The following is a 19,510-nucleotide window of genomic DNA, read 5'->3' as shown; positions in this document are numbered from 1 at the left end:
ACCCAAGGGTGGAACTACATCACTGGTGGGGGACAACATGTTTACTATTTGCTTGTTCCTACAAAGGTTCACTGCAGAGGACAAGGCAGGAAGCTGGAGACCACAGACACCTATTTGGTGCCATCATCAAAATGTGGTGTGATGGGCCGGGAGGACCGGCAGATCCGGCAGATAGCACAGACAGCAGAGAAAGACTGAGAAAGGGCAGGAGCGCCGCCGCCTCCTCCGGTTGCCATGGTGAGGCGGGAGGTGAAGTGCCGAGGGATGGAGAGACAGCCATTGTGAGGAAAGTGAATAGAAACTGAATTATCATTCAGTGGGTGGCGCTGATGCCGTGTCCCCACCAGGTAATGAATGCTCTTGGCCTTCCTGCACACACTGGGAGGGCAATAATCCCCCATCATCTGCCCCCTTTACACAGCAGGTAAGATGACTCACACTGTTGATTGACTTGTTAGGTCAGTGGCCATGTGAACCCTGAAAATATAACATCTCTGCCACTTTGATCACTGGCTGGACAGGCAGTTAGGGCTGTGCCTGCACTTTTCCAACACATCTATCATAGGTGGATAGTGAATTACATTTATTGATGACACCTTATGATTAAACTGCTTTGAAGTACTACTGTACAATAGCAACTAGATCATGTTCAAGGTGTGTGGTGACCTGCCGTGGCCCAAATTCAACTGAAAGGGACACTTGAAGTGGAAATAAGCCCCCTTTATTCGATATCGATTTACATTTTATATAAAAATTACTTACATTTAATACATTTCTTCAAAATACAAGCAGCGAAACAACATACAAATCAAATACAAAATTATAAAATTTCTTATATTTATCGTCTTCCTTTTCCGAAGTAACAGATGTGTTTTTATAATAACTCTCTCGATAACCTTTTTGTGTAGCTGTGGTAAATCTCTTCCTCGTCTACATCCTTAAGCCGTCTGCTGACACACGAGACCTAGAAAAATATGGTATTCAGTATCTGTCGTTTCAGTGTACAGTACGGGATCTGGGATTGTGGATCTCAGAACATTCAAGGTGGGCTTCAATCTCTTTCTCCAAAGCACAAGTTTGTACGGGGTTCTACTGTCGTAACAGAGCAGAACTGAAATCCGTGGAAATGGAAAACAGATGTAAAGGAACACAGGAAAGACTGGACACCTATGGAATTAGATACTATGTGGAGAAAGGAGCGTGTTGAGATGACGGCCTTCACCAGAAATCCAGTCGAAGTCGATCCATCGCGTCCCGAGACGAAAAAAAAAACGTAAAGACATCAAGCTCCACTGCTCAGTTGTGAAGCTATAATATGATCCGTACATTACGTGATGTGTGCAAATAAAAAAACAAAAAATTGCTTCTATCAGAAATAAACCACATAACTATTCTCTAAGATACTTATATGTTGTTCAGAAAATTGAGCCAAACCTGCGTTCCGTCACCTTGGTGTCACCTTCATGTCTGTTTCCGCTCAAAGAGACAGGTACAGGTACAGGTTTGAGCACTGCATCTTAAGGTTTAAACTGTGCACAAGTGTGGATTCTGGTGTTAATAAAGTTTTTTTGTAACTCAGCAGCTTTTACTTCAATGTCACACAGTATATAGCGCTGTAAAACTAATGTTTGACAAACATTAGAAAGCAAACAAAGAACGGAAAAAAAAAAAAAAAAAAAAAAACTGTTCAGTACACAAACAAGGACATTATGCTGATGCTAAACCAATAAAACCTAACCAAGAGCCTGATAGGAAATAGAAAATTCTTGTTTCCGTTTCCGTTTTATACATTTGTACATTGTGGTAAAAAAGGAGTAGAAAGTGTAAAGTCAGGCTATGCGGCGGTTTCATGAATTGTCCCCTCTAGTTTCTTTGGGAGTAGCTCTCTCCTCTCGTCAATATTGATGACTGGCTTCCGACAGTTCTGTCCATCCATATAGATCTTTGCATACACTGGGTTGGAGTAGTTCATGGGCTGCACAGGAGGAGAAAAGGAAGGAAGCACGGAGAGGGAAGAGAAGAGACTTTAGTATTTGCCTAGATGACTTCAGAACAGTTATCATCTTACGGGAAAGGTCGCTGCGATTATGTCTCGGCTGAGTGGGGAATGCTCTACATTCAGATGTTGAGAGAATAAACAGGCAAGCAAATCTGAGTTGTGCTACAGCTGAAGCAATGCAGAGGCAAGAAAAGAAAATGGCCCATGCATATTAGTGGAATTTATTACCCCGCAAGCATTTGACAAACGGCGACGAGCAGCAGGTGGTTTAACATGAACTGAATTTTCACATTGTGATTTCATGGCATGGTAAAAATAGGGACGGGACGATATAATTAAATTCAATACATAATGTGACAAGATGTATCGCGGGGCAGAAAAATGAATCACGATATTAGCTCCATTTTATTCTGCTGTAGTAATCACAAATGAGACGCTTGACCATCACAATTTCACAAGCTCTCCATCCAAATTATATTATTGTCACTTTGGAATGCCATTTTTAAATTGTTGTTTACATTCTAGCAAGACAATGCCATCGCTAGAAAGATTTGTGGCTCAGAAATAAACAGAATTCTGCACAGTCAGACTTTGTTGTGATTGAAGGTTTATTTATTACATCATATCGTGGTTGTATTGAATCGTGAACCCCATATCGCATTGCATCTCGTACCGTGAGATAAGATTATCGTCCCATCCCTAGTAAAAAAATACATTAAAACATCTTTCTTTGGCAACTGTTTTGAAATGATATTGGAAAGATATTTAGGTCCAGATTTCACAAAACGAGCAGTTATGGACAACTATGGACTTCATCTCAACTTTCATTTTGGTGCTAAATTTACACAGGTTTTTAGCGTTGGTACAGGCCATCGTATCAACGTCAAAATGTTTTCTACTTCCCAGCGCACACTGCTATGTCCTGTATACCCTATGTAGGAGTACGTAGGCATTAACCTTGTCTTAATCAATTAAATATGGGGTAAATTTGGAAAATTCACCTGTCCAGGGATAACCTCCTTAGGCACAGCATGTATACCCAAGGCGCGAGAGTCAGTGGATTTTACACACCAGCCCTGCAACAAAACAAGCACCGCCTCTGTTCATCATACCGAGGTAAATTTGACTACAACGAACAATGCCATGCACTGAATAATAAAACACATCCACATGTGTACACAGTCATTTACCATCGATCCCATTGTCGGTTACGTGACTAATCTTTAATAGGAAATGGAAACTGTAATAGTTTCAACAGGTTCAAACAGGGAAATCGGGCTGGAACACTTCTGTTCACATGAGGAGGAGATAGCGGAATACGAGAAACTAGTTAAGATTCAAGCCGGCGAGTCTCTTGAAAATACAGCCAGATTGGACTGACAATAGCAGATGTCAAAGTTGGCAGGGCAAGAAGCAATAGCATTAGGCTTGAAGCTCCAGCGGGTGAGCTAGATAACAACATCAGTGAAGGTGTTATGATTCATTTGATATGCTGAGTGTTAGTGCAGGGCTGAGGTCTATGTACAGAATAAATCAGCAGCTAGATGAAACATCACCTTGTGGTTTACACAACGTACAAATCGTAATGTGATAGAACCTAGCTTATCCCAACTCTAGGTGCCACATCTGCCCAGTTATTGGAGCAAAAACAACCAAAAACATGCACATAGTATTCTATTAGTTGATGTTGGGCTGGTTGATGTCATTGCATTCTTGCATTTAAACACAATTAAGCCAAAAATGAGACAGCACTGGACATTAAGGAAGGTACACAACAATTTCTCCAGTGTTAATAAGTGTTGTTTTTTCAGTGACAATTATTTGGACTTGACAAGTGTTGACTGGAGTGTTTGTTCACTCATAGAGCTGATATGGCTCTGGGGCGGCTGTTCAAAACTGTCTTAAAAGTGTTATATCAACTCTGATGGGTGTGGACTGATAGAACTGTCATGTACCCACATCCTCAAGAGCTGATTTGAACACTTTCAGCGTCAAATTAACACTGATGATTTTGCTATGTATGCATACAGTATATATGTGTTCATTTTGAATATGCTTTGGCCCCTGCAGTGTACTGTATTGCAGTAATCCAAGCAAATGTTTGTATCCTGACATGAACAATCTTCACCTCCTAAAGTGGCTTGGCTAAAAAGGTTCTATCCTAGTAGTGGAAGGACAAACATAACATTTTTCAGGTGTGTCGCTGTGGGAAAAAAATTTGTCCTTTAACTTCTCTACAAATGGCTTGACAGCATTGTGAACATTCCTCACTGAACTCGAGTGCCACTGCTATCTGCAAGAGCACAAATAACTAACAAATAATTTCTATGGAAACTGAAGATATTCGTTTTTTTCCCCACACAATATGATAGAAAAAGAACTAAAAGTAGACTCAAATCATCAAGCTTGATTCCTGGACAGATGTAAAGCTTCAGGTTGCCGTGAAAGTAGCGGCGGAGTTCTATCCTGTCTTAATAAGGTAGACAGACCAACCTTATGAGGGTCCAGTGTGAAGTTGGGTCTCAGCAGGCTGCCTGCGTCGGCGTGGTTGTCATGGTCCACTTCGTACATGTTGTACGATGGGTTGCCGATCTCCACGTTTATCCCTCCGTTCGTCATGGGCTGCCTCTGCACGCGTTTCCCCCTGGGGCGACGGGAGGTGGAGGACAGCCAGCCGTCATTACCGTGACACGCGCCGCACCGCTCGGCCCGCCGCACGGCTCCACACAACAAACAACATCACACCAACTAGCGCGCCTGGAGTGCATAATTTGACTGAGCAGTCCATAAAGCTGAATTCTAATCAGAGGCCTACTGCAGAGGGCAATCATTCCACCCAATCTGTTCAAACTGACAACTTTTCATTTATACGGCAAAGATATCTATTGATCTTCAAAGCTGTGAAATGCAGCGTTGGATTTCTCAACATCTGCTGGCTGGCTAGCCTATGTGCACAGTTTATTTGAGCTTTTTATGATTTTTTTTATTTATTTTTTTTCTTACCTCTGCCTCCGTCTGCAGATGAAAACGCCCGCCACCACCGTCACAATCAAGATGACCAGCAGGACCAGAGGCACAATGATAGCTATGCTCCCTAGGGCACAGACAGAGGAGAGATGGGGTAGAGAGATGAGTAGGGATGGGAGAGAGGTGAGATGGGGTCAGATATTGCTATGTGTAACCACAGCTGATGTGTAGATCTTGCAAAAAAGACCATATTTTAAAAAAAACCCCCACAAAACATCTTTATTCACCGGGGCAGGCTGATTGCACACTTTTTCTCTGCGGATGTAAATCTCCCTTTATTCTGACTGACATGAACATTTTGGAATGGCATTTAAGATCCATTGTCTCTTTGAAGGCTTTCTGCCGAAACGGGTCGGTTTTTCTGTAACAATAAAGACGTTTTCTTGGAGCATCCATCGACCTTGAGTAGCTTAATTTGTTCTACGTTTTCTCCCTTTGCTCTGACAATCCTCTGCTGCTGGCCGATGGTCAGCCACAGAGAAGCAGCTGGAGTGAAAAGTACTTTGCTTTAGTAGTTGGGTAGTTGTTCCCCAACTGAATTTAAAACACCAGCCACAAGCTTCCTTTTCTAACCTCAGGGGTGCTGCTGCCCACAAGGTAGCTTTTCTGGCTCTGACTTGGGTCCAGCTCTGAGGTGAGGCAATATGCTATGTGGGTTTTCATTTTAAGGGTTCCTGCACAGGTCTCGGAAGTCTAGACAAGTATGGAACATACTGTATATTTGGCCATTTCCAGGTCTGGCAAAGTGTGGCAATTAGACAAAAAGTTTGGAAAAGTATGAAGCAAAGGTTGTTCTGTACCAGTACACAAATGACCACACATTTCCAACAGTCATAGACCCACTGTCCTTTCACATGTTATATTTGTTGTGAAGATAATCTCAAGCTATAGAATGATGTGTCAAGCTACTATCAGGATGCATCATCTTTAGTTTCTTTATTGTCATTGTAAAGTACAACAGAATTCTGTTTAGCAGCAATCTGTAAATGCAGCTAGTATAAATATACAATAAATAAGTCATAAACATGTATGATTAAAAATAAATTAAAGAAAGCACTAATAAGTTTAAAGTGATAAAAAGGTACTATTGCTCTTAGGTAATTTTGAACAGTAACAAAAATCTTTAAATCCAGTCTAGCAAATGAGGCCTGGAAAAACCCTGTATTTGTTTCACAATTTCAAGGTTCAAATCCACTACAGCTTAGGATAAGAATAATGTTCTTCATAATTTTTGCAAATAAATGTAGTTTAGTTAAAAGGGTATTGAATGAATGTGAAGTGTAAGTCCTCACAATACTGGACCCTGATTGGCCAGCAACACCAGCTCCTCTAATTCAAATGAGGTAAACGTGCTGACTGGAGGCATTCCAGTTCAAATGATGCAAACTGGCCTGATAGGAAGGATTTCATGAATTGTTTAGTGAAAGGGAGCCAATCAGGACCAAGTCCAGTTGTGATGTGTTTCCTAGAGTCTGAAACTGCCTGGTTAAAAGTTTACCTGTAACCATTCAAACTAAATAAAATTGTAAATGTCTCCATTAAACATCTTTGACTATATCTCCACATAAATACAGACAAATTTGAAATCCTGAATACGTGGCTGTACTCACCTCCACTGGTGTTGTCTGATCTGCTGCTCTTAGGGGCGGGCCTCTCACACTGTGTTCCTGCCCAATTGGCTGAACATCTGAAGGAGGTCAACAGAGAGAGTAAATCAACCACTGTTAGCACTCTGCAGCCTTCTCCTAGCATCAAAGACTGCCGAGAAACCACCACACAACACTGAACTGAACAGCACGACCATGGCTTACACAATGCATTACAATACAGACGTTTCAGTCTTTCTACAGAGTGCTTTGATCCAACACAAACAACATACCACCTGGAGGGAAATACACTAGATATTTACATGCTGTGTCCATAAACAGCTCCTGAACATTAACATGTTGAATATTCAGTGGGAGAAAAAAGACATGAAGACAGCGGGACAACAAGTCGTCATTTCATTTGCGTTCGAATGGGGTCCGATGGGTGTGATGTATGACCCTTGTTAGAGGAGGTGATATCCAATTTCACATGATTGACGCAGATGGGTCCGTAAAGCATGAATGATCTGGCGGGTGCAACTGGATGATGATAGAATGAAATTACTCTAAATTACATGCACTCTAAGAATCGGGAAATCAGGCTATCATAAATAAGAATGCACCCCCATACATACGGGAAATGAATCACGCCCTCACAGAACGAAATGTCACAGCGAGAACCAGCATGAATTTTAATGGGCGACAGTGGGTAGCGGGGAGTCTCCTTTGGGAAGCGTAAACCACCAAAACAGTAATTCCTTAAGAAATTAACAAATAAATTCTCATCTTATCCTCAATTGCCGGTAGTAAGGTTGAGGAAAATAAACAACAACCATTGACAAGGTGTTACAGTATATCAACCTTTTTCAAGAAGACGCGCACATCATCATCGATCAATAACTAACAAGGACCATATTCAACTTGCCATCATGCAGAGGTTGCAGATGCAGACTGATGCCCACATCATAGTCTCACATCACACACACACACACACACAGTGTCACTTTTGAGTGTCCCCCCCGCTTCCTGCGTGCCAGGCAAGGGCTGAATGGGATGGGTGGATGGGTGGTAGTGAGGGGCAGTAAAGGTACAGAGTGGAGTCGTGCAGCAACTGATAATGTAATAATTGCCGGATCATGTAATAACTGGTCAAAATGTAACAAAAATGGTGCTCTAAATGCGTCACAAATGTAATAAAGCCTGTTAATGTAATAAATAGCCAGATAATGTTATAACATTACATTATTAGAAATTATTACATTAATTGGTGATTATTACTTTATAGGGGTTGTAACATTTTTAACTGATGAGGTAATAATAGGACTGACTAATAATGCAATAACTTGAGCCATTACAGTCTTCTTAATCTTTTGAGTTATTTTATTATTAGTCAATATTATTATATCATCAGTTAAAGGATAAGATTGCCAAATTTGGACCTATATATAATTTGTCTCTTACATACCTGCAGTACTTGGACCTGCAGACAATATTGACTCCAGAGTCAGCTGTTGGTTGAAACCTGTTGCTAGCCTCTTGCTGCTAACAATGAGTCTAAAAGGGTTTGTGGGTCAGATTGTAAACAGAGTCTGGTAGAAAACTATCAACTGAGTGGTGCAGTGCCACTACTTTCCAGGCTGTGAATATAAATATGTTGGATGGTCACCATATCATTTTCACAGACTGGCTTTTTTGGAGATATTTTGACAAACCATGAGGCCTAGCAACAGGGACTTGCCATTTCAACCGACAGCTAACTCAGGAGTCAATATTCTCTGCGGGTTCAAGTACTGCAGGTAAGTAAGAGACAACTTGTATATCGATCCAAAATCGCTGAACATATCCTTTAAACATATGCTACATCTCTAAGGCTGTGATCAAATAAGAGGCTTTTCCTCCTGCTGAAACGCAAGGCGCAGCTGTGAGCGTTGCTGGTACCAGAGAGCAAGAGGTCAGAGGGCAAAACAGAATTTGACAACAATGCAAGCTAACTAATTAGACTTAGCTAGCTAACCTTAACTAAGGACATAACATTGAAAATGTAAACGGATAAGAGAAAGTTTAGTGCTTGCTCTTGAAGAAGAGGATGAGGAGCCCATTCTGAGGTGGAGGATGCGGGTACATGACGTCCTCCAAGGGAGAACAGAGCTTTGAGACTTTTAGCATCTCTTACAAGAGCTCTGCCTAGAGCCTAGTGCCTCTTTCAAAGGGCTATTTTCACCTGACAGTGGAGCGGCTCGACCGGCTTGTTCAGCTTGTGAAACCGAGGATGCAATAATGTGCAGTGTGGTTAAAGATTTGACATGTTCAACTTGGAGCCCAGAGCAGCGCCACAAAACACACTCCGTCCAAAATGCCAAGGCACATAGGTTGGAGGAAACCAAATCAATGAAGATGACTGGAATAAAGGCGCAGATCTGTCCAAAAAAGCATTTAATGTGATCATGACCTTATGAAGTAATAATCGCCGGTTAATGTTTTTGTTACATTTTCAACCCAGTAAAGGCTCATTTTCTTACATTTTTACAGGTCGTTGCATCATCCGGCAGTTATTACATTATCAGTTGCTACAAGGCGGAACTGTGACAAGAGGACCGTACACTGGTGTGGGGCTGAAATGGAGCCGGATGGAGTGGGGGTGGGGGTGTGGACGAAAGGGGGCGAGTGGGCTCTGGATGCAGCCGGAGAGTTGAGAGGGACCTACTTGCAGCGTGGTTTGTTAAGGGCTGTTATTGTGCACATCCCCTCATTCTGACAGAAGTAATCGCAGGGGTTGGCCAGCTCATCACAACGTTGGTTCTTGAACCCTGACGTGCAGCTGCAAAACATTGTGTTGGGAGTGATAAAAGGACCCAGAGAATGTATATCGTTGCACTGTTGGCTCCTTGATGAATGGAGACTGACACACTGTTTGGTCCCTTTCAGCAGCTTCAGTAATAACTTGGAGTAAGCTGAAGTTGTGTCTGCATTAAGCAAATTACAGTCCTCCAAAACCCACACAAGCATCTCCACTGCAGGATTGTCTTAGCTGCCAAATTATAGAGAACATCTGCAGGAGAATAATCTATTATAGCAGTTTCGTGTCTGAGATGTTAATTTCTTTGATAAATAAGGCATGTAATTATAATGAGACAACCAATGCCGGAGATTTATATTTATTTAAATATGAGTATATAATCTCAGAGGTTTGTTTTCGCAAAATTCCCAGGAGTTTAGCAAATGGCAGAAAAGTCATAAAATATGCATACAGTATCAAGATGTACGTTTTGAAAAAAGGCATACATATATGCCGTAGAAAATATGTAGTGTATGCTATATCATGATGCACATGTTCAAAATATGATAAAAAGTATGTTCACATCTTTTTAATTTTTGCCTTAAAGTCAGACTCAGATGTAAAATTGCTGTCTGTACATCAATGCAACTAGACATCTTGCCACATGCACTGAGAACTCACACTCATTCCTAGTGTGTGAATCCTGTGAAACTGTCTCTCACAGCCTTGCACCTGAAGTGATATATATATTAAATCAAGTGAAAAAGAAAAATGTTCATACGCGCATGTAATTGCGCTACAGCCGTCTGACATATCGGGTGATCTCAAAGGTCAAATTTTAATATTACCATATTAAAAACTGACGGCGACCAAAGCGCTATGTAGCACGCCGTTTACCACAAATCCCGCCTCCGTTTGGCTGTTGAATGGATTCAGCCAATCAGAAGTGGGAAGGGCCGCATGTAAACAGAACCCCCCCTGAAAACGTACTGCTGTAGTAAAGTTGCTATTTAACTCCGAGTGTAAGTGGAGGATTGGTATAAAAAAAGACGAATGTTTCGATAGTATAAACGAGGTGGCAGACTACGTTTTGGGACCCAAAACTCTGTCCAAAGTTATTGACATGTCAACATTGCAGCAAAATTCATAACATTATTATAAAACCATGTTATACTATTGTGTTTGAGGAGATAGTGGGACCTGTCCAAACCGAGGGTCCACTCCATGACCTTATAAAATACCGTCGTGAAAAGAATACTTACACTTGTGAAAAGAATGGCAGAAAAAGTTAACGCAAGAGTTGAATCCTGGATTTAATATGGTAACATTAGAATCGGACTTGTGAGATTAGAGGTGAGCTGCTGGTTTCATGTCCATCCCTTTGACTAGCATGAGTTCTCTCGTGGTCAGATAACACATGCTCTTATCTATTTACTTATTTTCTGTATTTCATTTCATAGTTAGCTATGGTAGCCTTTTTTTCTGCCTGCTCTTAAAGTGACCTGTTGATAACCTGAGTTGTGGTTTACTTGGTTACAGGCTTGTATGGAAAATATTTTGGTTTCTTAACTGATCAGCACAGTTGCTGCAGTGGTTTGAGACTGATACTGTGGAGAGCTATTATATCGCTGAAAAGTTTTTTCCAAGAGCATATTTTCTTTTCCGTCTGTGTGCGGTAGCTAGCAACTTGCTTAACTCGCTCTCGCTAATTATCATTACAATTGAAACAGCTCTGCCCTGGAAGGTTTTGGTTTGGGGGCGGGATGAAATACACATTTACTCAGAGTATAAGGTCAAACATTATGATTTCTTGACACAGACATATCCATCATCTCACATAATCTCTGTGCCTTGCAGCAAATGAATAAACCACATTATCAAGATCTGTTAACCTCGTGGAATATGAGATGGGATCATTTGCATAGAAATTGATTCTATCCCTTGGAATGTGCGAGTGATGGCCACAAATTTCATTTTAACTACAGTGGACAATAGGCAGTTTAAAAAAAAGAAGAAGAGATTGAGGGTTGGCTTTAGAAATAGATTTCCAATTTTCTCCACGGGAAGCTTTTTAACAGCACCACACCTGATTATAGCTGAGCTGATATTAATCTATGAGCAACACTCTCAGTCGTCTTTCTACTTGATGATTTCCTAATGTCTGCCAGTCAAGGTTTTGTCTGCTACAAGTTTTTGCCATTGAGCCTCATGCCATGGACACCCAGAGTGACACATACCTCGCTGCTCGGGATCTTGTTAGCAGCAGACTTCTAAAACCTACCACTGCAGAGGCTCACTAAGGCCTGACATCAGTTCTTAACTGCGGAACGGTGTGATGTGTTCCGAATGGTAAGCTTTGAAGGGGTCTGAAGCCATTTTTTATCTGCTTAAAACCTTAAGGCACAGTTAAGTGTCACTCAGCCTGTGATGGTGTGCCGGCACTCAGCCCCCCGCTGTGCCACGGCCTCCACATAGTGACATCAAACCTTCCCTCAACTTCAGGATTTCCTCCCAAAGGAAGACATCCACCTTGTACTTTCCTCCAACCAGCGAAATGGTATCCAGTGAAGAGTTTCAGTTCTGCTTTTAAGGCCAGTCTGTCTCAGGGTATAGAGCCAGCATTTGAATGCAAACGGTAAGAGAGTGTGAATAACAGTGGAGAACATTAGATTTTCTTTTTTTTTTTTTGCCACTCTCCTCCACCCATTAAGCGATGACTTACTGACAGAAAGGCAGGTTGGTGTCGGGGTCCAGGTGACAGGTGCCTCCGTTGTAGCAGTATCCATCACACAGCTGACAGCTGGGTGCTATTCTGCCATTTGTGCAACTGGAGGGGTGCAGAAATAATGGATGCTAGCAGCAAGCAGAAAATTATACTTTTGCAAAAGGCAAAAATGATGCAATGATTTTTTTTTTTGTCCACCATGTACTTATTTGATATAAAGAACGGGTGTTCAACTGCTTTCTAATTGGGTGATGTAACCAAAATCTAAATTGCTCTAGGGCCAGATGTGTATTGGCAGGGATATATTTTTCAGTATTAATCAAATCATTTGGTCTGGCTGGATCCAGCCTGTGGATTTGCTAATTGAGTGTGTGGAACAAGCTTATTGTCAATTACTGTACTTAGTTGCAGTGCAGAGAATAACAGTATACTATATCACAGTGTGCAGTTGATGAGGACTTTAAAACCTTAGCATTATGGCAAGAAGGACGAGGCACAAGAATAGCAAGCGGGTACCAAGCACTCACTTGCAGACCACATCTCCCGTCTCCTCGTTAATGAGGCAGGGAGCTCCGTGGCATCGCAGACACTTGTCCACCTCACACTTGTTTCCCTCAAACCTGGCGGGACACACACACTCCACATAGCCGCTACTGGATAACGTGCAAGCCCTGGAGTTCACACAGTAGTGATGGCAGATGTCTGTTCAACCATTCAGAGCGAGAGAGAGAGAGAGAGAGAGAGAGAGAGAGAGGGAGAGGGGAACAAAGAGAGAGAGGGAGTTGTGTATAATGAGAAACTGGGAGCATAGTTTAAGCTGGTTTGATTGGAATTTTACAGGGCTTTAATGGGACTTAATTATCTGCATCAAATGACATCTCAGCCACAGATGAAAACATATCACCCCTTGGGCATGCAACAGTGGGAAAATACTAATGGTGTGCAATTGAAATTGTTTTCCCACAACCCATTATGACAAAGCATTGCAACGAAAAGGAAAATACATTATCACTACAGCACAGTAACACCCAAAGGTTGTTTGACAGTCGCTTTTTGATTTCCTTTATCTGCAAATAGAGGCAAATGTGGTGTTTGTGGAAAGAAAATGCCTTAGGATGTTGATTTTGTTGCCACTCTATTTTTCTATGAACTTTGAAATGCTTAGCTTTATAGACTTCCAGAAAGTATATCTGAATTCAAATCATTGCCTCGTTGTTGCCATTGTTGTCGCTGCTCTATACATCGCTCGGCTTGAAAGACAGGTTAATGTCAAACGGTCAAAGGTCAAGTTGCACGATAATCATCATTTGCTGTTTTGTTTGCTGCTGCTAATCTCGGAAGCAGCAGGTGCGGGACTCACGGTAAAGACAGCGGTCTCCGGTGTATTCTGCCATGCAGCGGCACACCGGCTGGTTCCCCTGACTGACGTCGCAGGTTCCTCCGTTCAAACAGTAGTTGTCACAGACCCTCCTCTCACAGAACGGCCCCGAGAAGCCCACAGGACAGCGGCATGTAGGCTTACCTGAACAAAGAGAGAGAGAGAAAGATAGAGGGCAGTATGTGAATTACTACTCTGCAATGGTAGCCGCTGTATTCAGCTTTGTTATCCCATTGTTTTTTATTCACAAAAACTTTGTGGAACATGATGTACTTTTGCAACTGGCTGTGCACAGTACAGCTTAGCCTGTAAATTGGCGTGGATGAATACTGAAAATCAGAGTTTGTGATATTTTGAATACGCATTTTAGACCTTGACTTGCTCTTGGTGGTTTCATAATTGGCTTAGAATTGGATGAAATTCTTGACGTATTCTACATTTTCATTTTAATATCATTGGTTGTATTTTTTGTCCCACCTTCCCTCATCCCAGTAAACACACCACCCTCCTTCTCACTGCATGAGTGTAACCAGTCTATTGTTGTTGCAAGCTAGCTAGTTACATTTGAGAAGCTAATCATTTTGTGTAATGCCAAAATCACTAAACAAACATGGCAGATAGTCGTTGCTGTGTAATACCAGGGTGTCAACCTGTACTAAACCAAAGAGGAAAATTTACACTCAGCGTGGGTATTTCATTAGCAAATTTCAGATGACTCAGCTTAGATTCAGCATCCATATGCAGTGGACTTTGACTCAACACTCCATGGGGTTCGCCAAGTTTGCTAGGTTGACACCTGATGCCATTTCTTCAATCAACTCAAATAAGAAACTATCTGCAAGAAGCCACTGACTCAGTTGTCAGGTCCCAAGCGAATGAGGCTCCAAGCTATCAACATACCTAATATTGATAGTGATGGGAAACTCATGAGTGCCTCAGTTTTCACATTGAAGAATGTTAGGCTGATGACACATCACTCCAAACCCATGTGAAGCTGAAGCACAGTGGCAAGAGAATGACGTTTTAGCTACTTGTTCAGGATGTGAAAAGTGAGTCAGTCACAGTGCTGGCCATGTAGTCAGAGGAGGGCAACAACGCAGATGTCTGGCAATGAAGAACTCATAGCTCATGTCTGAAACTTGGTATATATGTTCAACAGAGGTTCTGCATTATGAGATGGGCCACACCAATTTTGATATTTGTCCCTAGCACAAATTTGAGGAGATTGATTAAATGAGATTAAAGGAATAAAGGTTTGTTGTGGCTGGGCAAATTATTTGATTATTGGATCCACTTTCCATCATTATAGGACCTTATTGCCTTTTAAACTTTTGTAAAAAAAATATATTTTTCAAAAAGCTGATAACAGGATGTTCATCAGGCCGGTTGGGCTAGTAGTGTCACTCCTGAGCATTCTGATTTTTGCTTCAAGATCAAGTTTCCTAGCTTTACCATGGATGATTACAACGACATCTTTGTGAAACACATACAAACAGACACAACAAAAACAATACATCTCCATCACAGGACGGGATATATCACACCCCCAGAGTACTGTGAAGCAAAAGTAAGTCATAGCTGAAAGTCCGCTGAGAGATGGCACAGATCTGAATTGTAAATAAATCACAGCCTACGTTTATGGCCCCAAATACCATCCACTGCCAGGGACATTCTGCCAAAATGTTGCCATTATGAAAGACTTTTCCTGTTGTGAACTAGGAGATCATTTACTTTTATGCATGGGTTTTTATATGTTAGAGCATTTTCTGATGAAAAAATGCATTACATCACCCTTTAATGTTGTTACAACATAATAACAAAATGAGCAGAAAACAGCAGATTCGTATGGGCAGAAGAATTTGGTTGCCAAAAGTTGCATTAAAGTGCAGGTAGACCATTCAGAGGCCCATGCAAGCAAGATTTCAATAAAACCTTGTTACTGGGGTTTTGACTGATACAACTGGAAAATTTCCAGCCTCTAATTGATTACGAGGGTGCCTGCAGTCCCTCTTTATCACCAAAGCGGGTACTTGAGGAAACCCATTTGACAATAAACTCTCCCTCGCTCATGCTCGATCACTCATTTATACCAATACTCTTCTGCCTGGGGGATATGCGCTCAATGCAGCGAGACCTCTCCCTTTATGAAAAACCAGTCAATCGCAAAGCATGAATGAACCAACAGACAATGTATGCCCAGCAGTGAAACAAATATCGCAACACTTTGTTTCACTCTCCTCTCCGCTGTCCGGGCGTAAACAGGAGTACAGTTCATCATGCAGTGTAGCGTGTGGGGTTTTGCTGGTGAATCAAGCAAAAAATAAGACTGATTGTCAACAATTCGGCACCTTAGCCATACTGCAGTGATCCTATGGTAACCATCAACTATGATCCTTATATCTTATAAGAGAGGCTACAGTATTGAGTTTACTTAATGAGCAGCAGTAAGGATTAATCTTGCTTTTAAGTCACGTATAGCTGTTTTAAAAATCCAAACACTGACACCTTGAAGCAAGCTGAGGACACCGTGTTTAAAAAAAAAAAAAAAAAAAAAAAATCTGTTTAGTTCCTGGTGGGAAGAGATTTTTCTCAACTGCCAAAACAAATAGAAACAGATTTACTTCCAGCAGTAAAAGAGAGGAATTTAAGACCAGTGGAGACTGGAGAATATTTGAAAGGATGAGCATTTTATCAACAAGGGCACACTGTCATAAGCGTGGAACACCGTATACCAGCGGCAGACTGGGATAAAAAAAACAACAAAAAAACAACTGACCCTCAGATACTCCATCTACCGCCCCGCTTCTCACAATATGGACACATGGAGAACAAAGTATTATTAGAGAATCAAGTATTATTATAGCCTATTTTTGTAGAATCTTTAAAATGAGGTTGGGAATCTATATATGGGGTAATATATTTTAATTCAAAATGTAATTAAAAAAACATCACTTTTAACATCAGCTGACAAGGTTTCCATGCTCTCTGCCCATAAAAATGACATCTCTGAAACTTGTGGATCATAGAAAATCATGGTCATATTTTCCCCCTTGTTTAATTCGTTCATCTTTCATCATATTTCCATTTCCATTTGTTAGGTTGACTTGGTCGCAGATTTATGCGCAACATCAGTCTGTCATTGTCTGCTCAGCGTATGGAAGGTAGAATGAAGTAAAGCTGGGGAGAAAGATGGACTCATGAGATGTGATGAACTCACACTTCAAATACAAATCAAAAGCCAACATTTGAATCTGCCCACTCTTTGGCACAACCTTATTTATACCTTGGCTAGGCTCCTAGAAATATTATGTTTAAGAATTATTTGGACAATTTACATTAATGCATAGCCTAACAAAACTGCCTAATTAATGAGGCAGTACTTTAAAAGCATTCGTGACAATTACAAAAAAAAGCTCATTGCCAGGTTTCTAATAAGTGAGAAAGTGGATCTGGATCCTCAGCCATTGGCTCTCCCTGCAGAGCGGTGCGCTCGTAGCCAAGTCTTAACATACATCTCAGGATTCCAGGGCCGTGTTGTTAGATAAACATCAGAGCAGATACTATACATGCGGTAGACCTATATGAATGTGTGAACAGAGTGGAGTTATAATTAGATTCCTCTGACTGAAGCGGAGCTGAAAGGGTTGAGCAGAATACAGTTTAGAAGTGTTTTAGAAGCATCACTGACGAATAAACAACTTCTCCACTGCCAGACGAATCTTTACAAAATCCAGCACAAATGAGGCAGGTGTGGAAATTGAAAGGAAGACAAATGCGGTTGAAAGCCATCATGCATTGGTTCAGCGTGCAAGGTGAAGTGGGCAGGCAACTCTGAATTGAAAATGTCTGTTTCAGCAAGCTTAGTCTGTCCAGAGTTCAACAGACAGGGATTCCGGAGCAGGATTACAGCACATGAACCATCCATTACACTCCACACTGGATGTTTATGAGCACAGTGATGTTAATGTCATAAATAACTGACCACTGAGCAGTGGAGAAATGTCGTACAGTCTGAATTATTGTTCACTATGTTCTTGACAAAAGGATGAATGTATATGGCACATGGCAAAATAAATCTATAGGTCACCATCCCTCTGTAAGGTTAGTGTGAGGTGCATTTTCATGAGCACTGTTTCCTTCCTGATGTAGCAGCAGTGAGGACTTCTAGGATGACACAGCAACTGTCACTCAATGATTTCATGACCACCAGCAAGGTATTTACTGTATTCCATGGCATTCTTTATCACTAAATTTGAACCCTGGAATTTGTGAGAAATTCTGGATTGTCAGTTTAGACGAGGTTCTCCACAACTACAAGTAAAGAAAATATTAAATAACTAGTCAAATATGTTGCTAATCCCTTCTGCTCAATATCAGAAACTGGTAGGTTCAATGGCTAAGCACATTAAAGGAAAACTCTAAAACACTTCAACAGAGTAAAAAAACATTGCATTTCTGGGCCCATTTTGATATTTCCTTTTTTATCATCATGGATAACTGCCCAAAAATAGACAACATGACATCACATGACATCATGAGATATTTCTAGTGCAGCTACATTGGAATTCAATAGCGGAAAATATTTAGCGATTTAAAACTCGTAGAAGAGGAGACTAGGCATGGGACGATATGAAAATTTAATGTCACAATTATCCTGGCCAAAATAAGTGCGATTCACGATATTATCCCGATAATCATCAAAATATGCTTAAAACTCTTAAAATGGCACTAAAACATACTGGAATCACTTTACCTTACATTTTGTTAAGAAACAAATATTTTTATTGCATCATAGGACACATCTTTTTTTTGTGAACATCCTTTTTAGTGAAACACAAACAAGGACAGATTCAGACTCTCGCCAACACCCAGCAGGTAATCACAATGAAATTAGTTTTGAATCCACAGTATTTCCACACATCCGATTTTACTTTTTTTTGTGGGGGATACAATGGGCAAGCCGAGCCTTTAGCCATGGTGACGATTGAAGATGCAGGCTCCCCCTTGTGGCAAATGGCAATTCAAAATAAATCAGGAAATCGTGAGTTATCAAGAATTAGTGAGCTAGACAGCTTTTTCAAGTCACTCGTGAGGATATTCACGCTCATGTGAGGATATTCACGATTATCCCGATAACGGAAATTCACCAAGATAAAATTATCTTGAGTGTTTTTATCGCGATAAAAGATAAAATCTTATATCCTCCCATCCCTAGAGGAGACAGACCAATTTCTCCACTGGCAGTAGCCTCATTAGACTAGAATACCAGGTTATTTTACCCTGCCATACTATCTATATCCAGAGGGAATCATGGGATATCATGTGTGCACTGCAATTGGTGTTTGACAGTATATTGTTGAAGTAGACTCACCCAGGGGTGAGCCCATGCAGGTGCCTCCGTTCAGGCAGTAGTCTGTACAGTGGTTGACCTCGCAGCGCTCCCCTGAAAAGTCAGGCCAGCAGTAGCACCTCCAGTCTCCCTTCTCATTGGCCAGGCAGCGGCCTCCGTTCTCGCAGGGGGGGCGGCACAGCTCACCTTCAAAACAGTCAAGCCCGCATCACTTACAGCGCTGCACATCAAGCTGCGCTGCGCTGCGCCGCACATGCCGAACAGCGGCAACCTTTCAGCTGTAAACCTGAATTATTTCAAGAAAGTGAGCGCAGCCTGTCCAGAGTTGGCAAGAAAACTTCCAAGCAAGCGTTTGACTGGCAGCGGCGTGCAAGAGGCAGCCGAGTTCAACGTCAACCTACATAAGCACTAAATCTTCACAGTGTGATATTACAGAACAGTAGAAATTTATTGAAACAGCTTTGGAAATGGTTTGTACTGGAATAAGAAATATATTTAGGTTCTGATTTCACAAAATGATGCAGAGACTACAGACATTGTCTCACCTTTCATTTTGGTGCTATATTTACATGGGTTTTCAATGTTGGTGTAAGCTAGAGTATCAACATCTATTCAACGTCATAATCATCTCTGGATTACCACAGTACAAGCAAGAGTTCCCACCTTGTA

At 41.3% G+C, this 19,510-nt stretch overlaps 1 protein-coding gene across 1 annotated transcript in view; it reads right to left on the bottom strand.

Annotated features, from left to right (window-relative positions):
- Window positions 1-1,834: 1,834 nt before the first annotated feature.
- Window positions 1,835-19,510, bottom strand: part of LOC139667769 (low-density lipoprotein receptor-related protein 1B-like) — a gene marked incomplete at its 5' end in the record, with an annotated part of 38,488 nt that continues 20,812 nt past the window's right edge. Inside the window, 8 exons of the mRNA XM_071547258.1 lie at window positions 1,835-1,975; window positions 4,493-4,643; window positions 5,003-5,093; window positions 6,637-6,713; window positions 12,111-12,215; window positions 12,641-12,815; window positions 13,474-13,635; window positions 18,863-19,027. Coding sequence (XP_071403359.1) covers window positions 1,835-1,975; window positions 4,493-4,643; window positions 5,003-5,093; window positions 6,637-6,713; window positions 12,111-12,215; window positions 12,641-12,815; window positions 13,474-13,635; window positions 18,863-19,027 — 1,067 coding nt within the window. The remainder of the gene's footprint in view (window positions 1,976-4,492; window positions 4,644-5,002; window positions 5,094-6,636; window positions 6,714-12,110; window positions 12,216-12,640; window positions 12,816-13,473; window positions 13,636-18,862; window positions 19,028-19,510) is intronic.

The sequence above is a fragment of the Centroberyx affinis genome, unplaced genomic scaffold (genome assembly GCF_046629955.1).
Source record: "Centroberyx affinis isolate AG114_WGS23_722 - 3 ecotype Tasmania unplaced genomic scaffold, CSIRO-AGI_Caff_v1 ptg005751l_1, whole genome shotgun sequence".
NCBI classification, from domain to species: domain Eukaryota; kingdom Metazoa; phylum Chordata; class Actinopteri; order Beryciformes; family Berycidae; genus Centroberyx; species Centroberyx affinis.
This window is presented reverse-complemented; position numbering and strand designations above follow the sequence as displayed.